This window comes from Anabrus simplex, chromosome 4, assembly GCF_040414725.1.
Source record: "Anabrus simplex isolate iqAnaSimp1 chromosome 4, ASM4041472v1, whole genome shotgun sequence".
Taxonomy (NCBI): Eukaryota; Metazoa; Arthropoda; class Insecta; order Orthoptera; family Tettigoniidae; genus Anabrus; species Anabrus simplex.
In genome coordinates this window covers 406,633,505-406,648,631 of record NC_090268.1, presented here as the reverse complement: position 1 = coordinate 406,648,631, position 15,127 = coordinate 406,633,505, and the positions used below count along the sequence as shown (strand labels likewise).

General features: G+C 38.0%; 1 protein-coding gene across 1 annotated transcript in view; it reads right to left on the bottom strand.

The window, feature by feature from the left end:
- The window catches only part of PIG-G (phosphatidylinositol glycan anchor biosynthesis class G), a 179,284-nt gene extending 164,157 nt beyond the window's left edge, over window positions 1–15,127 (bottom strand). Inside the window, exons 1-3 of the mRNA XM_068227421.1 lie at window positions 15,105–15,127; window positions 10,360–10,529; window positions 8,857–9,055 (exon numbers count right to left, since the gene is read on the bottom strand). Coding sequence (XP_068083522.1) covers window positions 8,857–9,055; window positions 10,360–10,520 — 360 coding nt within the window. The 5' untranslated portion in view covers window positions 10,521–10,529; window positions 15,105–15,127. The remainder of the gene's footprint in view (window positions 1–8,856; window positions 9,056–10,359; window positions 10,530–15,104) is intronic.

The following is a 15,127-nucleotide window of genomic DNA, read 5'->3' as shown; positions in this document are numbered from 1 at the left end:
ATTAAACACTCGGAAATGTAGAATAATTGTGCAGCCGCAAGAAAATACGGCATAGGCCTAACGTGTACTGTACAAAAAATGCATTCAGTGGTCCGCAGCAAGGACGCTTTAAAGAAGTCGAAGATGAAATTGTGAGCCACTGAATTTGGCCGAACCCGGCAAGCGAGAAAAACGCAAGGGCGAAATGGCCATACCGTGGCGATATAAACTCGTTCGTTGACTTTCAACGTCCGCGATTACGCCTATATATCGCGCTAGCCGCTGAATTTGGCCGAACCCGGCAAGCGAGACGTGCGTGTAGCGGTAGCCGGTTATATCTGACGCTGCATAAAAATAACAGTTTTATAGACAGCAAGAATAATTTCCTGATGGATCATTGTATTGTAGAGACGCATGGAATAGGTATTGCCGGAACATTTTCAGCGGGTTCTCTTCGGTATTATGACGCCAATGTTAAGTTAATGGTCCTTAAACCCGCGCAAAAGGAAGAATAATTGTGCACCCGCAAAAAAAAAAAAAAAAAAGATACGGCGTGACGACAGTCAATGCTCGGCGTCTAAAAATGCGTAGGCCTACTGTACAACAAGGCATTCATATGATTTTACAAAGTTCTTTTTGAGCCTGATTTAAATTTCTTGAAGGAAAAAGTGGGGTTCATCTTGGATTCGGAGAAATACGGTACTATATTTTTTTTCAAAATGAAATTAAACATACTTTCACGAAGTATCGGATTACGAAAAATAACAAAACAGTAAGCCGTAGTGTAGATATCATCTGCCGAAATGCAAGTTTTGAACAAACTGATTGCCGTTTCATACAGATTTTAATGTACATGGGGGCGGGGGGTTTCGACTTTAATACAAAAAACCGGATATAACGACAATCCGTTATAGCGAGTAAATTTTACGCTATTGTGAATTCTCGCTATAACGGACTTCTAGTGTATTTGCCCCAGTTTGTCCTCTTGAATTCCAACTTCATCTTCATATTGTGATCTTTCCTACTTTTATAAACGCCACTCAAACTTATTCGTCTACCATAATTTCGTGTGGCTATTTCTAGCCGAGTGCAACCCTTGTAAGGCAGACCCTCCGATGAGGGTGGGCGGCATCTGCCGTGTGTAGGTAACTGCGTGTTATTGTGGTGGAGGATAGTGTTATGTGTGGTGTATGAGTTGCAGGAATGTTGGGGACAGCACAAACACCCAGCCCCCAGGCCATTGGAATTAACCAATGAAGGTTAAAATCCCCGACCCGGCCGGGAATCGAACCCGGGACCCTCTGAACCGAAGGCCAGTACGCTGACCGTTCAGCCAACGAGTCGGACATTCGTCTACTAATGTCATTCCACGCCATCTCTCCGCTGACAGCTTGGAACATCCCACTTACAAGTGACTATTCTCATTTTGGTTCCGTATTGAAGTTGACGTATGTCTCAAATATTGTAATAATATTTGAGACATACATCCCACTTAGTCGAGCAGCTCTTCTTCTTTCTCTCAATTCTTCCCAACACAAACTTTGCAACATTTTTGTAACGCTACTCTTTTGTTGGAAATCACCCAGAACAAATCGAGCTGCTTTTCTTTGGATTTTCTCCAGTTCTTGAATCAGGTAATCCTGGTGAGGGTCCCATACACTGGAACCATACTCTAGTTGGGGTCTTACCACAGACTTATATGCCCTCTCCTTTACATCCTTACTACAACCCCTAAACACCCTCATAACCATGCACAGAGATCTGTACCCTTTATTTACAATCATATTTATGTGATTACACCAATGAAGATCTTTCCTTATATTAACACCTAGATACTTCAAATGATCCCCAAAAGGAACTTTCACCCCATCAATGCAGTAATTAAAACTGAGAGGACTTTTCCTATTTGTGAAACTCACAACCTGACTTTTAACCCCGTTTATCAACATACCATAGCCTGCTGTCCATCTCACAACATTTTCGAGGTCACGTTGCAGTTGTTCACAATGTTGTAACTTATTTATCACTCTATAGAGATTAACACCATCCGTGAAAAGCCTTACCTCCGATTCCACTCCTTTAGTCATATCATTTATATATATAAGAAAATATATAGGTCCGATAATACTGCCTTGAGGAATTCCCCTCTTAATTATTACAGGGTCAGATAAAGCTTCACCTACTCTAATTCTCTGAGATCTATTTTCTAGAAATATAGCAACCCATTCAGTCACTCTTTTGTCTAGTCCAATTGCACTCATTTTTGCCAGTAGTCTCCCATGATCCACAATATCAAATGCTTTAGACAGGTCAATCGCGATACAGTCCATTTGACCTCCAGAATCCAAGATATCTGCTATATCTTGCTGGAATCCTACAAGTTGAGCTTCAGTGGAATAACCTTTCTTAAAACCGAACTGCCCTATATCGAACTAGTTATTAATTTCACAAACATGTCTAATATAATCAGAAAGAATGCCTTCCGAAAGCTTACATACAATGCATGTCAAACTTACTGGCCTGTAATTTTCAGCTTTATGTCTATCACCCTTTCCTTTATACACAGGGGCTACTATAGCAACTCTCCATTCATCTGGTATAGCTCCCCCGACCAAACAATAATCAAATAAGTACCTCAGATATGGTACTATATCCCAACCCATTGTCTTTAGTATATCCCCAGAAATCTGATCAATTCCAGCCGCTTTTCTAGTTTTCAACTTTTGAATCTTATTGTAAATGTCATTGTTATCATATGTAAATTTTAATACTTCATTGGCCTTAGTCTCCTCCTCTATCTTGAAATTTTTCTTGTAACCAACAATCTTTACATACTGCTGACTGACTTCTGTCTTTTGAAGATCCTCACATACACACTCTCCTTGTTCATTAATTATTCCTAGAATGTCCTTCTTGGAACCTGTTTCTGCCTTAAAATACCTATACATACCCTTCCATTTTTCACTAAAATTTGTATGACTGCCAATTATGCTTGCCATCATGTTATCCTTAGCTGCCTTCTTTGCTAGATTCAATTTTCTAGTAAGTTCCTTCAATTTCTCCTTACTTCCACAGCCATTTCTAACTCTATTTCTTTCCAGTCTGCACCTCCTTCTTAGTCTCTTTATTTCTCTATTATAATAAGGTGGGTCTTTACCATTCCTTACCTCCCTTAAAGGTACACACCTGTTTTTGCATTCCTCAACAATTTCTTTAAACCCATCCCAGAGTCTGTTTGCATTTTCATTTACCGTTTTCCACCGATCATAGTTACTTTTTAGAACCTGCCTCATGCCTGCTTTATCAGCCATATGGTACTGTCTAACAGTCCTACATTTAAGACCTTCCTTTCTATCACATTTATTTTTAAATCCCACAAAAACAGCTCCATGATCACTAATACCATCTATTACTTCAGTTTCCCTATAGAGCTCATCTGGTTTTATCAGCACCACATCCAGGATATTTTTCCCTCTGGTTGGTTCCATCACTTTCTGAATCAGCTGTCCTTCCCATATTAACTTATTTGCCATTTGTTGGTCATGCTTCCTGTCGTTCGCATTTCCTTCCCAATTGACATCTGGCAAATTCAGATCTCCCGCTACAATCACATTTCTTTCCATGTCGTTTCCCACATAGCCGACTATCCTATCAAATAATTCCGAATCTGCGTCAGTGTTACCCTTTCCCGGTCTGTACACTCCAAATATATCAAGTTGCCTATTATCTTTAGAAATGAGCCTTACACCTAGAATTTCATGTGTCTCATCTTTAACTTTTTCTTAGCTTACAAATTCTTCTTTCACCAGAATGAATACTCCCCCTCCCACCATTCCTATCCTATCTCTACGATACACACTCCAGTGCGGCGAGAAAATTTCTGCATCCATTATATCATTTCTCAGCCATGATTCAACTCCTATTACAATATCTGGTAAATATATATCTATTAAATTACTTAATTCTATTCCTTTCTTTACAATACTTCTACAGTTCAACACTAACAATTTTATGTCATCCCTACTTGATTTCCAGTTCCCTGTTCCTTTATCACCGCTCCCTAGGCCACCCTGTTTCCCTGAATGTACCTCCCTATTACCCTTCCAAACAAATTTCCTAACTTATACATACCACTGCGGTTTAAGTGAAGGCCATCTTAGCGCAGATCCCTATCTCCTACCCACCCATTAGGATCTAGCAATTTCACTCCCAGTTTCCCACATACCCACTCCATAGTCTCATTTAAATCCCCAATCACCTTCCAGTCAGTATCCCTCCTACACAGTATTCCACTAATAACAATCTCTGCGTTCTTAAACTTCACCCGTGATGCATTTACCAGATCCCACACGTCTCCAACTATGTTGGTACTTATATCAGCTTGCCTTACGTTGTTGGTACCAACGTGAAACACTACCACCTTCTCCTTCCCCTCCTCTCTCTCTTCTACTTTCCTCAACATCTGCCTCAACCTAATTCCTGGATAACATTCTACCCTGGTTCCCTTTCCTCCACACACTTTCCCCACGTGTCTAACGATGGAATCCCCCATGACCAGAGCCTCAACCCTACCCACCTCATTTGATCCCCTCCCCTCCTGGTCAGCCCTATCTTCCCTGATAGCTGCAGAAGCTACTTCCTCCTCCCTTTTCTCCTTCCCATGACCCTGTTCCACCTGTCTTTTCCTATCCTCTACTCTACATTTCCTTTTCCTACACTTTCCCTTCCTCCTACTTCCACACATCTCAGCAACAGTTCCCTGTCCCTCATCTTCCCTCTGTTGTTCTACCTGGAGTGACTTGTACCGATTTCGCACAGACACCTGTCCTGAATTCTGATCCTGTATAAAGCCCTTAGCCTGCAATCTCCTTCCCCTTAGAACATTAGACCACCTGTCTTCTACAACTCCCCCTCCCTCTTGTATACCTACTATAACCTGTACATTGTTTGAGGGAGTCCTATCTTCCTTCCTGTCTTCTGTGAGAATCCTAATTATCTCCCTCAAACTCTCCAACTCCTCCCTCATACCCCTCAATGCCTCGCCACACCCACAGTTCGTACACTCGCGCTCCTTAGCCATTCTTACGGGAAAATAAATGAAAATAAAAACTTATTTGCAAAAAATAAAAGAATGGAGGGATATATTGTCTGGGATAGTACTCAAAGATCACACAACAATACGGTAATTAATATACGACTACACTACAATACTACTTAGTCATACTCTATTTTTTTAATCCTACAACCCCTAACAGGATAAAAACTGCTGTTAATTACTGAATATCGAAAGTAATACACAAGAACTACACAATTCCAAACTGCAATTAAGCCTATCCTAATTACAACAAAAGAATTTTTGTAAGAGTTTCTGCGGATACCTCTAGTACACCAATACTACACAAATATTTTACAATAATAAAATAAGCACACTAAATTCTAAATTACTCGTATACTACTGTACAGTACACTACAGTAATTTGTTGCATGACCACCATATTTGTTCAAATGAAGCTGAAGACGCTCGATAAAGCAAGTGAAACATGTCCCTGTTAGTGTTGTATTGTAATAAAATGCCCTTCTTGAGATAATAAACATTTTTATGTATTGAATTAGGTGGAAAATAAAACAAGAATTGTAACAATTGATGTGGACTTTGCAACAAAAATATAAATTCATGAATATCTCTGTTATCATAGCCGGTACGGTAAAAATTTATAAGACACAAATGATAGGAAATTTAATTCTATGTAACTTTAGTTGTGTAGTATTTATCGATATTACCAATAATAATGTAAATATTTGAGAATTACATTTTAGGCCTTCCCCTGAACTACCATTTTACTCAGCGTGAATATAAAATTGTTTATAGCCTAGACTGTAGTGGATCATTCCCTGACTTTACTTACCGATTTTCATTAAATTCTCTTCAGCCATTTTCTGATGATGCATGTACATACATACATACAGACATGACGGAAAATTAAAAAGTGCATTTCCTTGTTACTGTGGACACGTGCGACACAAAAATACCATTCTTTTCAAATGCTGAGTAATGTACAGACAAAACTCTCATTTCATATATATATAGATTTTAACCCAAATTATAATCTTAATGACATTTCTGAAAAGCCAAATATCCTGTTTGACCTTCTAATTCCTATTTTAAAAAATGTTAAACCAAAAAGTGATAATTCAATTTTTCATTCTATTCATAGCACCTCCTGTCAGCAGCCACCTGTTTTCCCACATCCTTCGGCCCCGCCTTAAAACCCCTTCCCTTTCCCCGTCCCCTCTTTTCCTCACTCCTTGCCCCACCCCTTTCATGTTCCCTTTGAATCTCATGATCCAATCTCAACTCCTCCCCATCAGTGAGGCACACATTAGGCCACGCACCACATGCCGTTAATACAAGGTGAGTCTCATATCACTTATGCCATTTGATTAGCACTCTCTCTCCTTTAGTTCTTTAATTTGACTATCATTTATTTAGGTCAACTTCATGAACACTGCATTGAATTGCGAATTTCTACCAACTGCATTCTATGAACTGCCAGCCATTAACTATATCTTCGTGTGCCATTTTTGACAATCTCTATCAAGAATATTTTAACACAAGGAACACCAACATTTTAACGTGATGCAACGCATCCAAGGACTTTAGAGTCTTATTTTAATTTCACATTTGACGTGTTGTGCACATAGTTCATTCTTTTATTACCTTTTAATGTAATTTGTGTTTGTGTATTTGTTTTAGTCATTTGATGTATTTGTACAGTTTTATATTATGGCTGATGATGGTCAGTCAAGGCCGAAACTAGTTACAACCAGGATTAAAATGTAATGTAAACATTGCATGGCATAGTATTGAAAAGGTGGACCATATAAACATACGTTTAGTTATTACTGTGTAACAACCAGTTAGGCATCAAACCATACTGAGAATAGGTAACAAGAAGACAAACTGGATGCTGTATCTCAGAAATGACAGTTCTCCTGAAATTATTAAGTATCAATATTTCAAGAGTGTACTGAGAACGGTGCAACGAGCAGCAAACAAAGTAAAGTCAGGTCAATCACATTAGTGAAAAAAAAAAGTTTCTTTACTGACAGGGATAGAAGGGTTCATAATAAGTTGAATATGAAAACTTGTTTACATTGCTTTGGAACGTCTCAGTCCCACAGAATACCCCTTACACTGTGGTAAAAGCTGTTCACTTGTTGTAGTTTTACTTTTTTAACTATTTTCTTGGCTATCTTTCCATCTTCTATGATCACGCTTCTCAAGAACTTGAAATTTTTGACCACTTCCAGAAATTGTTCATTCAGTTTTTTTTCCCCTTCCTTTCCTTTGTCATCACTATTGTTTTACTCTTCTCTGTGCTTACTTTCATCCCACATTTTTCTATCTCTTGGTTCTATTCGATGCTCCATTTGATGCTCACGCCATTTCACCGTATCATCTGCAAACAAGGTTGTTTTTTGGCCAATCTCTGCTTAATGGTCTTATGAATTTCATCCATGACTATAATGTAATAATGTATAGTATTGTTGACAAAACTTTTAAAATAGTTTCTTAATTGATTTAGACAACTCAATACATGATCAAATCAATTGTGTATTAAGGTTAAGTACAGTGCTTTTTTTTCTAAATAATTTTTTAAGGGGTAGGCCTACTCTCAGTGGTACTAGACAAAACATCATGATCTTACCTTCTTCGGCAATTATGCACAGTCCAGTTGTCTCTTTTTGGGCTGACATGTTTATGGAAAAATTGATTACGCTATTTTATTTGTGGTCAACATGTCAAAATGGTAACTGCACTCGGTATTTCTAATTATTTTAGTAAATGCCGAGTTGCCAACCAAGAGGAACTAATTTGATAGGTCGATTTAAATCGAAGATTACTCTAAATCATTCCAGTTGTGAACAGCCTTCTGGTGCAAGCTGATCAATGAACTTTCAAGTTGGAAGTTATATTTGCCAGACTAGATAGAAATTTACCAATACAGGGAAGGTCAACTACTATGATAGTGGAGGATTGCAGACTGCTGGTGTGCACACTATAGCTGGTCTCTCTCAACTGTCAAAACAGAATACACCTTCGATAACAATATTCAATCCTGAATCGGACAAAACATTTCCTTTTACTCAATTTAACAATATGATGAAGTACTTGCATTCCAAAATTTTTTGAACATGGTAAAATATTCAATTTGCATCAACACTACTCTTTGTACCGCACACAGACTTACTGAAAGAATAACTGTACATTTAGATCTGTTTATCAGTGTGAAGAGCTGTTTTTACTAATGACCATGAGAAAATCATGTTAAAGATGCGGGTCGTTGGATAAAAACTTGAAATCAGTGCTGAGGCACTGAATACAGAGAACGTGGTTCTAAATTTTGAAAGACTCGTTCAGAACAAAAGAAAGTGATCTTCACCACAAAGAAAAACTATAAATATTGCATTGTATTTTACACACTACAGAGTATGTAAAGCCTCTGCACTATAATGATAATGGCATATGACCCCCGGAGAGGCCTAGTGCAGGTCTTTTGAATGGATGGATGCCTACCACAATGGTCTCACTGGTGGAGTGATTCTAAACAAAATTAATTTCTTTGCTTTGAATATGAACTGTCCTGCCTTATTTTGTTCAACTGTATGAGTAAAAAACCCATCATGTATGAATACAAAATATCGTTATGAGCCCCTTATATCTAAAATCCATCATTGCCTGACCCACTTCCTATGCTGGCATCAAAGGTGTGGGTTGGTGTTGTGTGTGAGGAAACAGAGCACAATGGTGAAAGCAGCTGATGATGTCTGGTTTATACTCTGAATGACTGTACGGTGAGTGAAGAAGTCTCTTACCTTTATTCTTGGCATGGTGACAGTAGGAGGATTGGCTCTGGCAGTTAGGAGGCATGCCTTACCCATCTCTATCAGAGACGCTGTGTATGGCATGCTGTCGATCCTTCCAGCATCAGCAACAAAGTCATGGCGAAGAGCATCAATGACAATGATGATAAGTCTACTTACAGTTGGCTCATATAAATGGCTCACATTCAACCTGGAAAGTTACTTAACATCAGCAAAGCTTTATGATGTAAAAGTGGTGATTAAGAGAAAATTCTTTAGGCAATGACAAAAATGTTGTAAGAGGTGACTACAGGCTATTAAATACTTCCAAAAGAATTAGTAAAATATAGAAGGCAGGGGAGAAGACGTTAGTAATGGAATGAAAGGTTAGAAGGAGAGGCCAGGATGAAGTCTTGCCTGCCTATCCTTACCTTACTTTGTGAAAGAACTGGTACGGTATGCAATCTCCGAGTTCTATGGAAGGCAGAGCAAGTATACTATTAGCAATTTTAATTATGATACACTCATTATGGGATTAGGCATCCTATTATTCCTATTATTACTGTATTGCTTGCACATCCTTCTATGGTTGTTCAGATAGAAAAGCCAGGCCGAGTAGCTCAAGTGGTAGAGCACTGGCCTTCTGAGCTCAATCTCGGATCAGTCCAGTGGTATGTGAGGTGTTTAAACATGTCAGCCTTGTATCGGTAGATTTACCAGCATGTAAAATGACTCCTGTGGGACAAAATTAATTATTTATTCATTTAAACCCCTTCAACTTCTGAAATGCTTGGTTGTTTCAAGTCAAATAGTAGGTTTCTTTCATAACTTTTACTTTCTTTTTACTGACTTTGAAACACACTCACATTTACTCTCGCAGTCTGACTCTAGGAAGGGTAGAGAATGATCCTGTTCCAAGAAAAATTATCTCCCTGGGCGGGAATAGAATTCGAGACCTTTAGGTTCAGAAGCACCATGCTGACCACTAGACCACAAAGGCTGTATATTAATTTTAAATTTTCATTTTAATATTTAGCCTGATTTTTTAAACTGCAGCCATAAACAGATGCCTTTCTGCAGAAGAGGGGAAATAAGTGATCAAGGGCCGGCTTGGCAACAAAAAGCTACTAGAAGCCTAGGCACATGCTGTTAACAGCTTACAAGGGTGTTAGAAGATGGAAGCAAGTGTACCACTAGAATTCCAAGGCTACCGGCCGGGGATGGAATAATCATGATGATAATATCCAAATGTTCTTTGCATTAAACAATATGTCACAAATCATGAAAGGTATGCAATTTTCTGTATTATTTTCAAATAAATATTTTGGCTTTATGCTAATTTAGAATTTTTATTCTACATATATCAGTCTTCAGTCTAGTAACTATTACCATTCAGAAAGAAATCTCTAAACAAAGAAACAATAATTTACCATATAAGTTTCATAATGTACTGTATTTTAAATGCCTATCATCATACTGTGCCAGCGACAAGAATATTTAACAGAATACGATTACCTCAGATTCCTAATTGATGTTGGAAGATCATCTTTTGTTGCTGCAGAGACATCATGTTTTTTCATAGGAAAGAAGCTACAAAGAAACAAGAGTACCGAAAGTACTCCAATGACAGTGCAGTATAGGGCCCTGCATTGTGGAGATCTTATCAGCATATACATAGAAGATGTCTGGAAAGTAAATTGTATAACATTAGCACTGAAATGGATAAATAACATACAAAATAAAGGAATTTAATAAATTCCAGCTATAAGGTTGTTAATATATAGAGCCATTAGCCTTAATTATGTTTGAACTCTAAACTTCTAAAAGAACATTTCTAGAAAGAAAGTCAACTGCAATGGTCAAGATAAAAATCAGTGATGGCAGGATACAGAAGTGAAATGATTAAGAAATATCCATTCTTGGAAGAAAGTAAATTGAAAAACGAACTTCAAATTGCTATGCAAGGCCCGAATTGAGGAAAGTTTCTGGTGCAATATCTTTCTTAATGCTCATTACAGATGATGAATAGTGTGATACCTTTAAACAGACAGTCAAACTTCTAAGTTGTTGATAACCATAGCAATGTCAACATCGGAAGCAGAGAGGTGTTTCTCCATGGAAAGAATTAAAACTTCCCTTAAAAATACTATGAGAGAAGAAAGACTGATGCTGTTTGGTATTAAAAATACCATGTTTAGTTGTATAGTATGCCCTGTCAATAAACTATATAAACTACTTAGTCAATACGGACCCCTCAGACACCAAAATTGGTCAAATTCATAGGTGTAGGTATATTACCTTGTAAAAGAGCCTATGTTAATGATATAGGCAACTTTAACAATAAGTTAATTGACGTGTTAACTTGAAATGCAGTAGGCCTATGTTCATTTTCAAGTTAACCAGGTGAGTTGGCCGTGCGGTTAGGAGCGCGCAGCTGTGAGCTTGCATCCGGGAGATAGTGGGTTCGAACCCCATTGTTGGCTGCCCTGAAGATGGTTTTCCGTGGTTTCCCACTGTACCTTAATTAAGGCCACGGCCACTTACTTCCCATTCCTAGGCCTTTCCTATCCCATCGTCGCCATAAGACCTATCTGTACCGGGCGAGTTGGCCGTGCGCGAAGAGGCGCGCGGCTGTGAGCTTGCATCCGGGAGATAGTAGGTTCGAATCCCACTATCGGCAGCCCTGAAGATGGTTTTCCGTGGTTTTTCATTTTCACACCAGGCAAATGCTGGGGCTGTACCTTAATTAAGGCCACGGCCGCTTCCTTCCAACTCCTAGACCTTTCCTATCCCATCGTCGCCATAAGGCCTATCTGTGTCGGTGCGACGTAAAGCCCCTAGCAAAAAAAAAAAAAAAAAAAAAAAGACCTATCTGTGTCGGTGCGACGTACAGCAAATAGAAAAAAAAAATTAGTTAAGACCTGTGCATGTGTACATCATATGAACAAGATAATTGGTTAATTTAGTAGCCTACAGTAAACACCAGGTACAATAGTGCAAACTTATTTTGTATTTTCTCAACTTGGGAAATGACTGGAACGTGAAGGAGTGTCACTTAACTGAGAGATGTGCAGTGTGTGGAAAGTCAATCGCTAAGAACCATTTTTATTATTATTACCGGTATTAACTTATTACTATTGCTGTTGTCACCAACAGCCAAACTGTCACCGGCTGCCACTGCAAATGATTTAGTTAATGCAAATAGGCTGCTACGGTGTATAGGTAGCACCTTGAGGTCTTTAGAAATGAGACACAGGATGCAAAATATAAGCTTAATACACTTATAAAAACAGAAATTTTGCTGTAGCTTTATTTATGCATTTTTGACATTTAATGTAGCCTATTTTGTAATTACTGAATACAAGTCCTTATTTTTTTTACCTTCAATCAATCTATCAATCTATATATATAAAATAAGAGTTTTGTCTGTACATTGCTCAGAATTTGAAAATAATGGTATTTCTGTATCGGTCATGTCCATAGTAACAAGAAAATGCATTTTTTACTTTTCCGTAATTTCTATCTGTCTGTATGTATGTACACGCATCACGAGAAAACGGTTGAAGAGAATTTAATGAAAATCGGTATGTGAAGTCGGGGGATGAGCCTCTACAATCTAGGCTATAAATCATTTTGCTCACCCTGAGTGAAATGGTAGTTTAGAGGAAGGCCTAAAATTGAATTCTCAACTATTTATGTTATTAGTGGTCTAATGAAAATTGGTATGTGAAGTCGGGAGATAAGCCTTTACAATCTAGGCTATAAATCATTTTACTCACGCTGAGTGAAATGGTAGTTTAGGGGAAGGCCTAAAATTGAATTCTCAACTATTTATGTTATTAGTGGTCGTATTTTAAAGAAAATGGGTATGAAAAGTTGGGGAATAAGTTGATACAATCTAGGCTATCAATAATTGTATTCACTCTGAGAAAAATTGTAGTTTAGGGGAAGGCCTAAAATTTAATTCTCAAATATTTTTGTTATTAGTAGTCCTATCTTGATGAAAATCGGTATGCAAAGTCAGGAAATAAGTCGCTATAGTCTAGGCTGTAAATTATTTTATTCACGCTGAGTGAAATGGTAGTTTAGGGGAAAGCCTAAAATGTAATTCTCAAATATTTCTTATTAGAGGTGTAATCGATGAATGCTACATAACTAAGGTTATAAAGTATTAAATTTCCTATTATTCATGTCTTATACGAGTACATTGTTACCGTACTAGCTATGATCACAAAGGTATTCATGAATTTGGATTTTTGTTACTAAGTCCATATCAGCGCCGAGTAACGAGAAAATGGGTAAACAGTATTTAATGAAAATCGGTATGTAAAGTCGGAGAATAAGAAACAGTTTATGGTATAAAATATTTTACAAATCACAGAGTCAAAAGAAAACTAAATGTGAAGGCCTACACATAGAAAGCTCATAACATTGATCAACAATAACATTACATTGACCATTGTTTGTCGTGATGTGCTTTGTGTCTTCTGTCGCCCCTCATCTCTGGTAGATAGGATTACTGCTGCGTACAGAGTATTTTTTATTTGATTTACGTTGCACCGACATAGATAGGTTTTATGGCGACGATGGGATAGGAAAGGGCTAGGACTGCCTTAGGCCTTAATTAAGGTACAGGCCCAGCATTTGCCTGGTGTGAAATTGGGAAACCACGGAATACCATCTTCAGCGCTGCCGACAATGGGGTTCGAATCCACTATCTCTCGGATACAAGTTCACAGCTGCGCACCGATAACCCCACGGTCAACTCGCCCAGTCGTACAGAGTGTAACAGCCTGTCTGAATATTGATGGGAAGTAGCCGGGGAGTTAGATAACTTTCTTCTTTAGCATGCCATTCCCCTGGTTTATAAATTTTCTGATACTACTGGTACGTAACACACTGGATCATTATAGCATTCGGGTTATTCAATCCCTACTCTGAGGCACTGATTGGAATGAAAAGTGTGCATATTTAGCGGAATAATGGCAGATGAGTGTTCATGGCAATCTGCGGCCTGGTCATCCCAGCTCTGGAACTTTGGACTATTAGATTGGCACCGCAATCTAACCGCAGCACTGTTCGTTAAAAGTGATAAAACGTGCGGCTTTCCATTTGATCGAGTATTTTAAATGATAGCATTGCTTTTAATTGCTACATTCATACTTATGTTTTTGTAATGACCTATGTTGATTTCAGGTTAGGACAACCACAAAGTCAGTCTTTCTGAGAATCCCGTAGCGAAGCACGGGTACATCAGCTAGTCAATCAATAAATACTGATCTGCATTTAGGGCAGTCGCCCAGGTGGCAAATTCCCTATCTGTTGTTTTCCTAGCCTTTTCCTAAATGACTTCAGATAAATTGGAAATTTACTGAACATCTCCCTTGGTAAGTTATTCCAATCCCTAAACCTTATTATGAATGAATATTTGCCCCAGTTTGTCCTCTTGAATTCCAACTTTATCTTCATATTGTGATCTTTCCTACTTTTATAAACGCCACTCAAAGTTATTCGTCTACTAATGTCATTCCACACCATCTCTCTCTTTTAACATAAATAGTATAAACCTTATCTTGTAAATAAGGCAGTAAAGTTTCCCTATTCAGATAGTTGATATTACACATTTTCTTTGATTGATATGAAGAGCAACTGTCAGCCTGTCAGCATTGTCTGGTACGGTATTACCAGTAGGCTAACTTCCACAGTAGAGAAGCATAATTAAAACAATATATATATCATGAGCGTGCGTGTTTGTTGTGAATGATTTTAATACGTTCCATGTGCTCTAAAAATAGTACATCATTATATAATAAAAAAAATAATCTAAGACAACGACATTCTACACAAATTAACTCTGATTTACTTCGCTGAAACTAACATTTGCACCGATAAAACGTGTTGCAGAGACTTTATACATCCTTGAAAATACACTTGTATCCCCTTTGTGCACTGATGAACAGTAACAACACATAGGTACTAGTGTACAATGATTATGCCACCCAAATTCTAAACATTCCTACTCTCTTATCAGGAAAGTCTTCTTCCTGAGTAACTACTGCGTTTGTAGAATTAAAGTACGATAAAAATAGTGATAAGTTTTCTTCCTTTCGTAAAATTCCGATAAATCATACAGATGTGCGTGATTTTTAGGCTAAAAAACACTGAGAGGAACACTAAAAGTTAGGTTAGATCTTCACCACCACAGAAACGTCCCCTCAAGAAATTAGTATTTTCAATGGAAAAAGAGTTATGTTACCTACTTAATAAACGCTCTAGATATTTA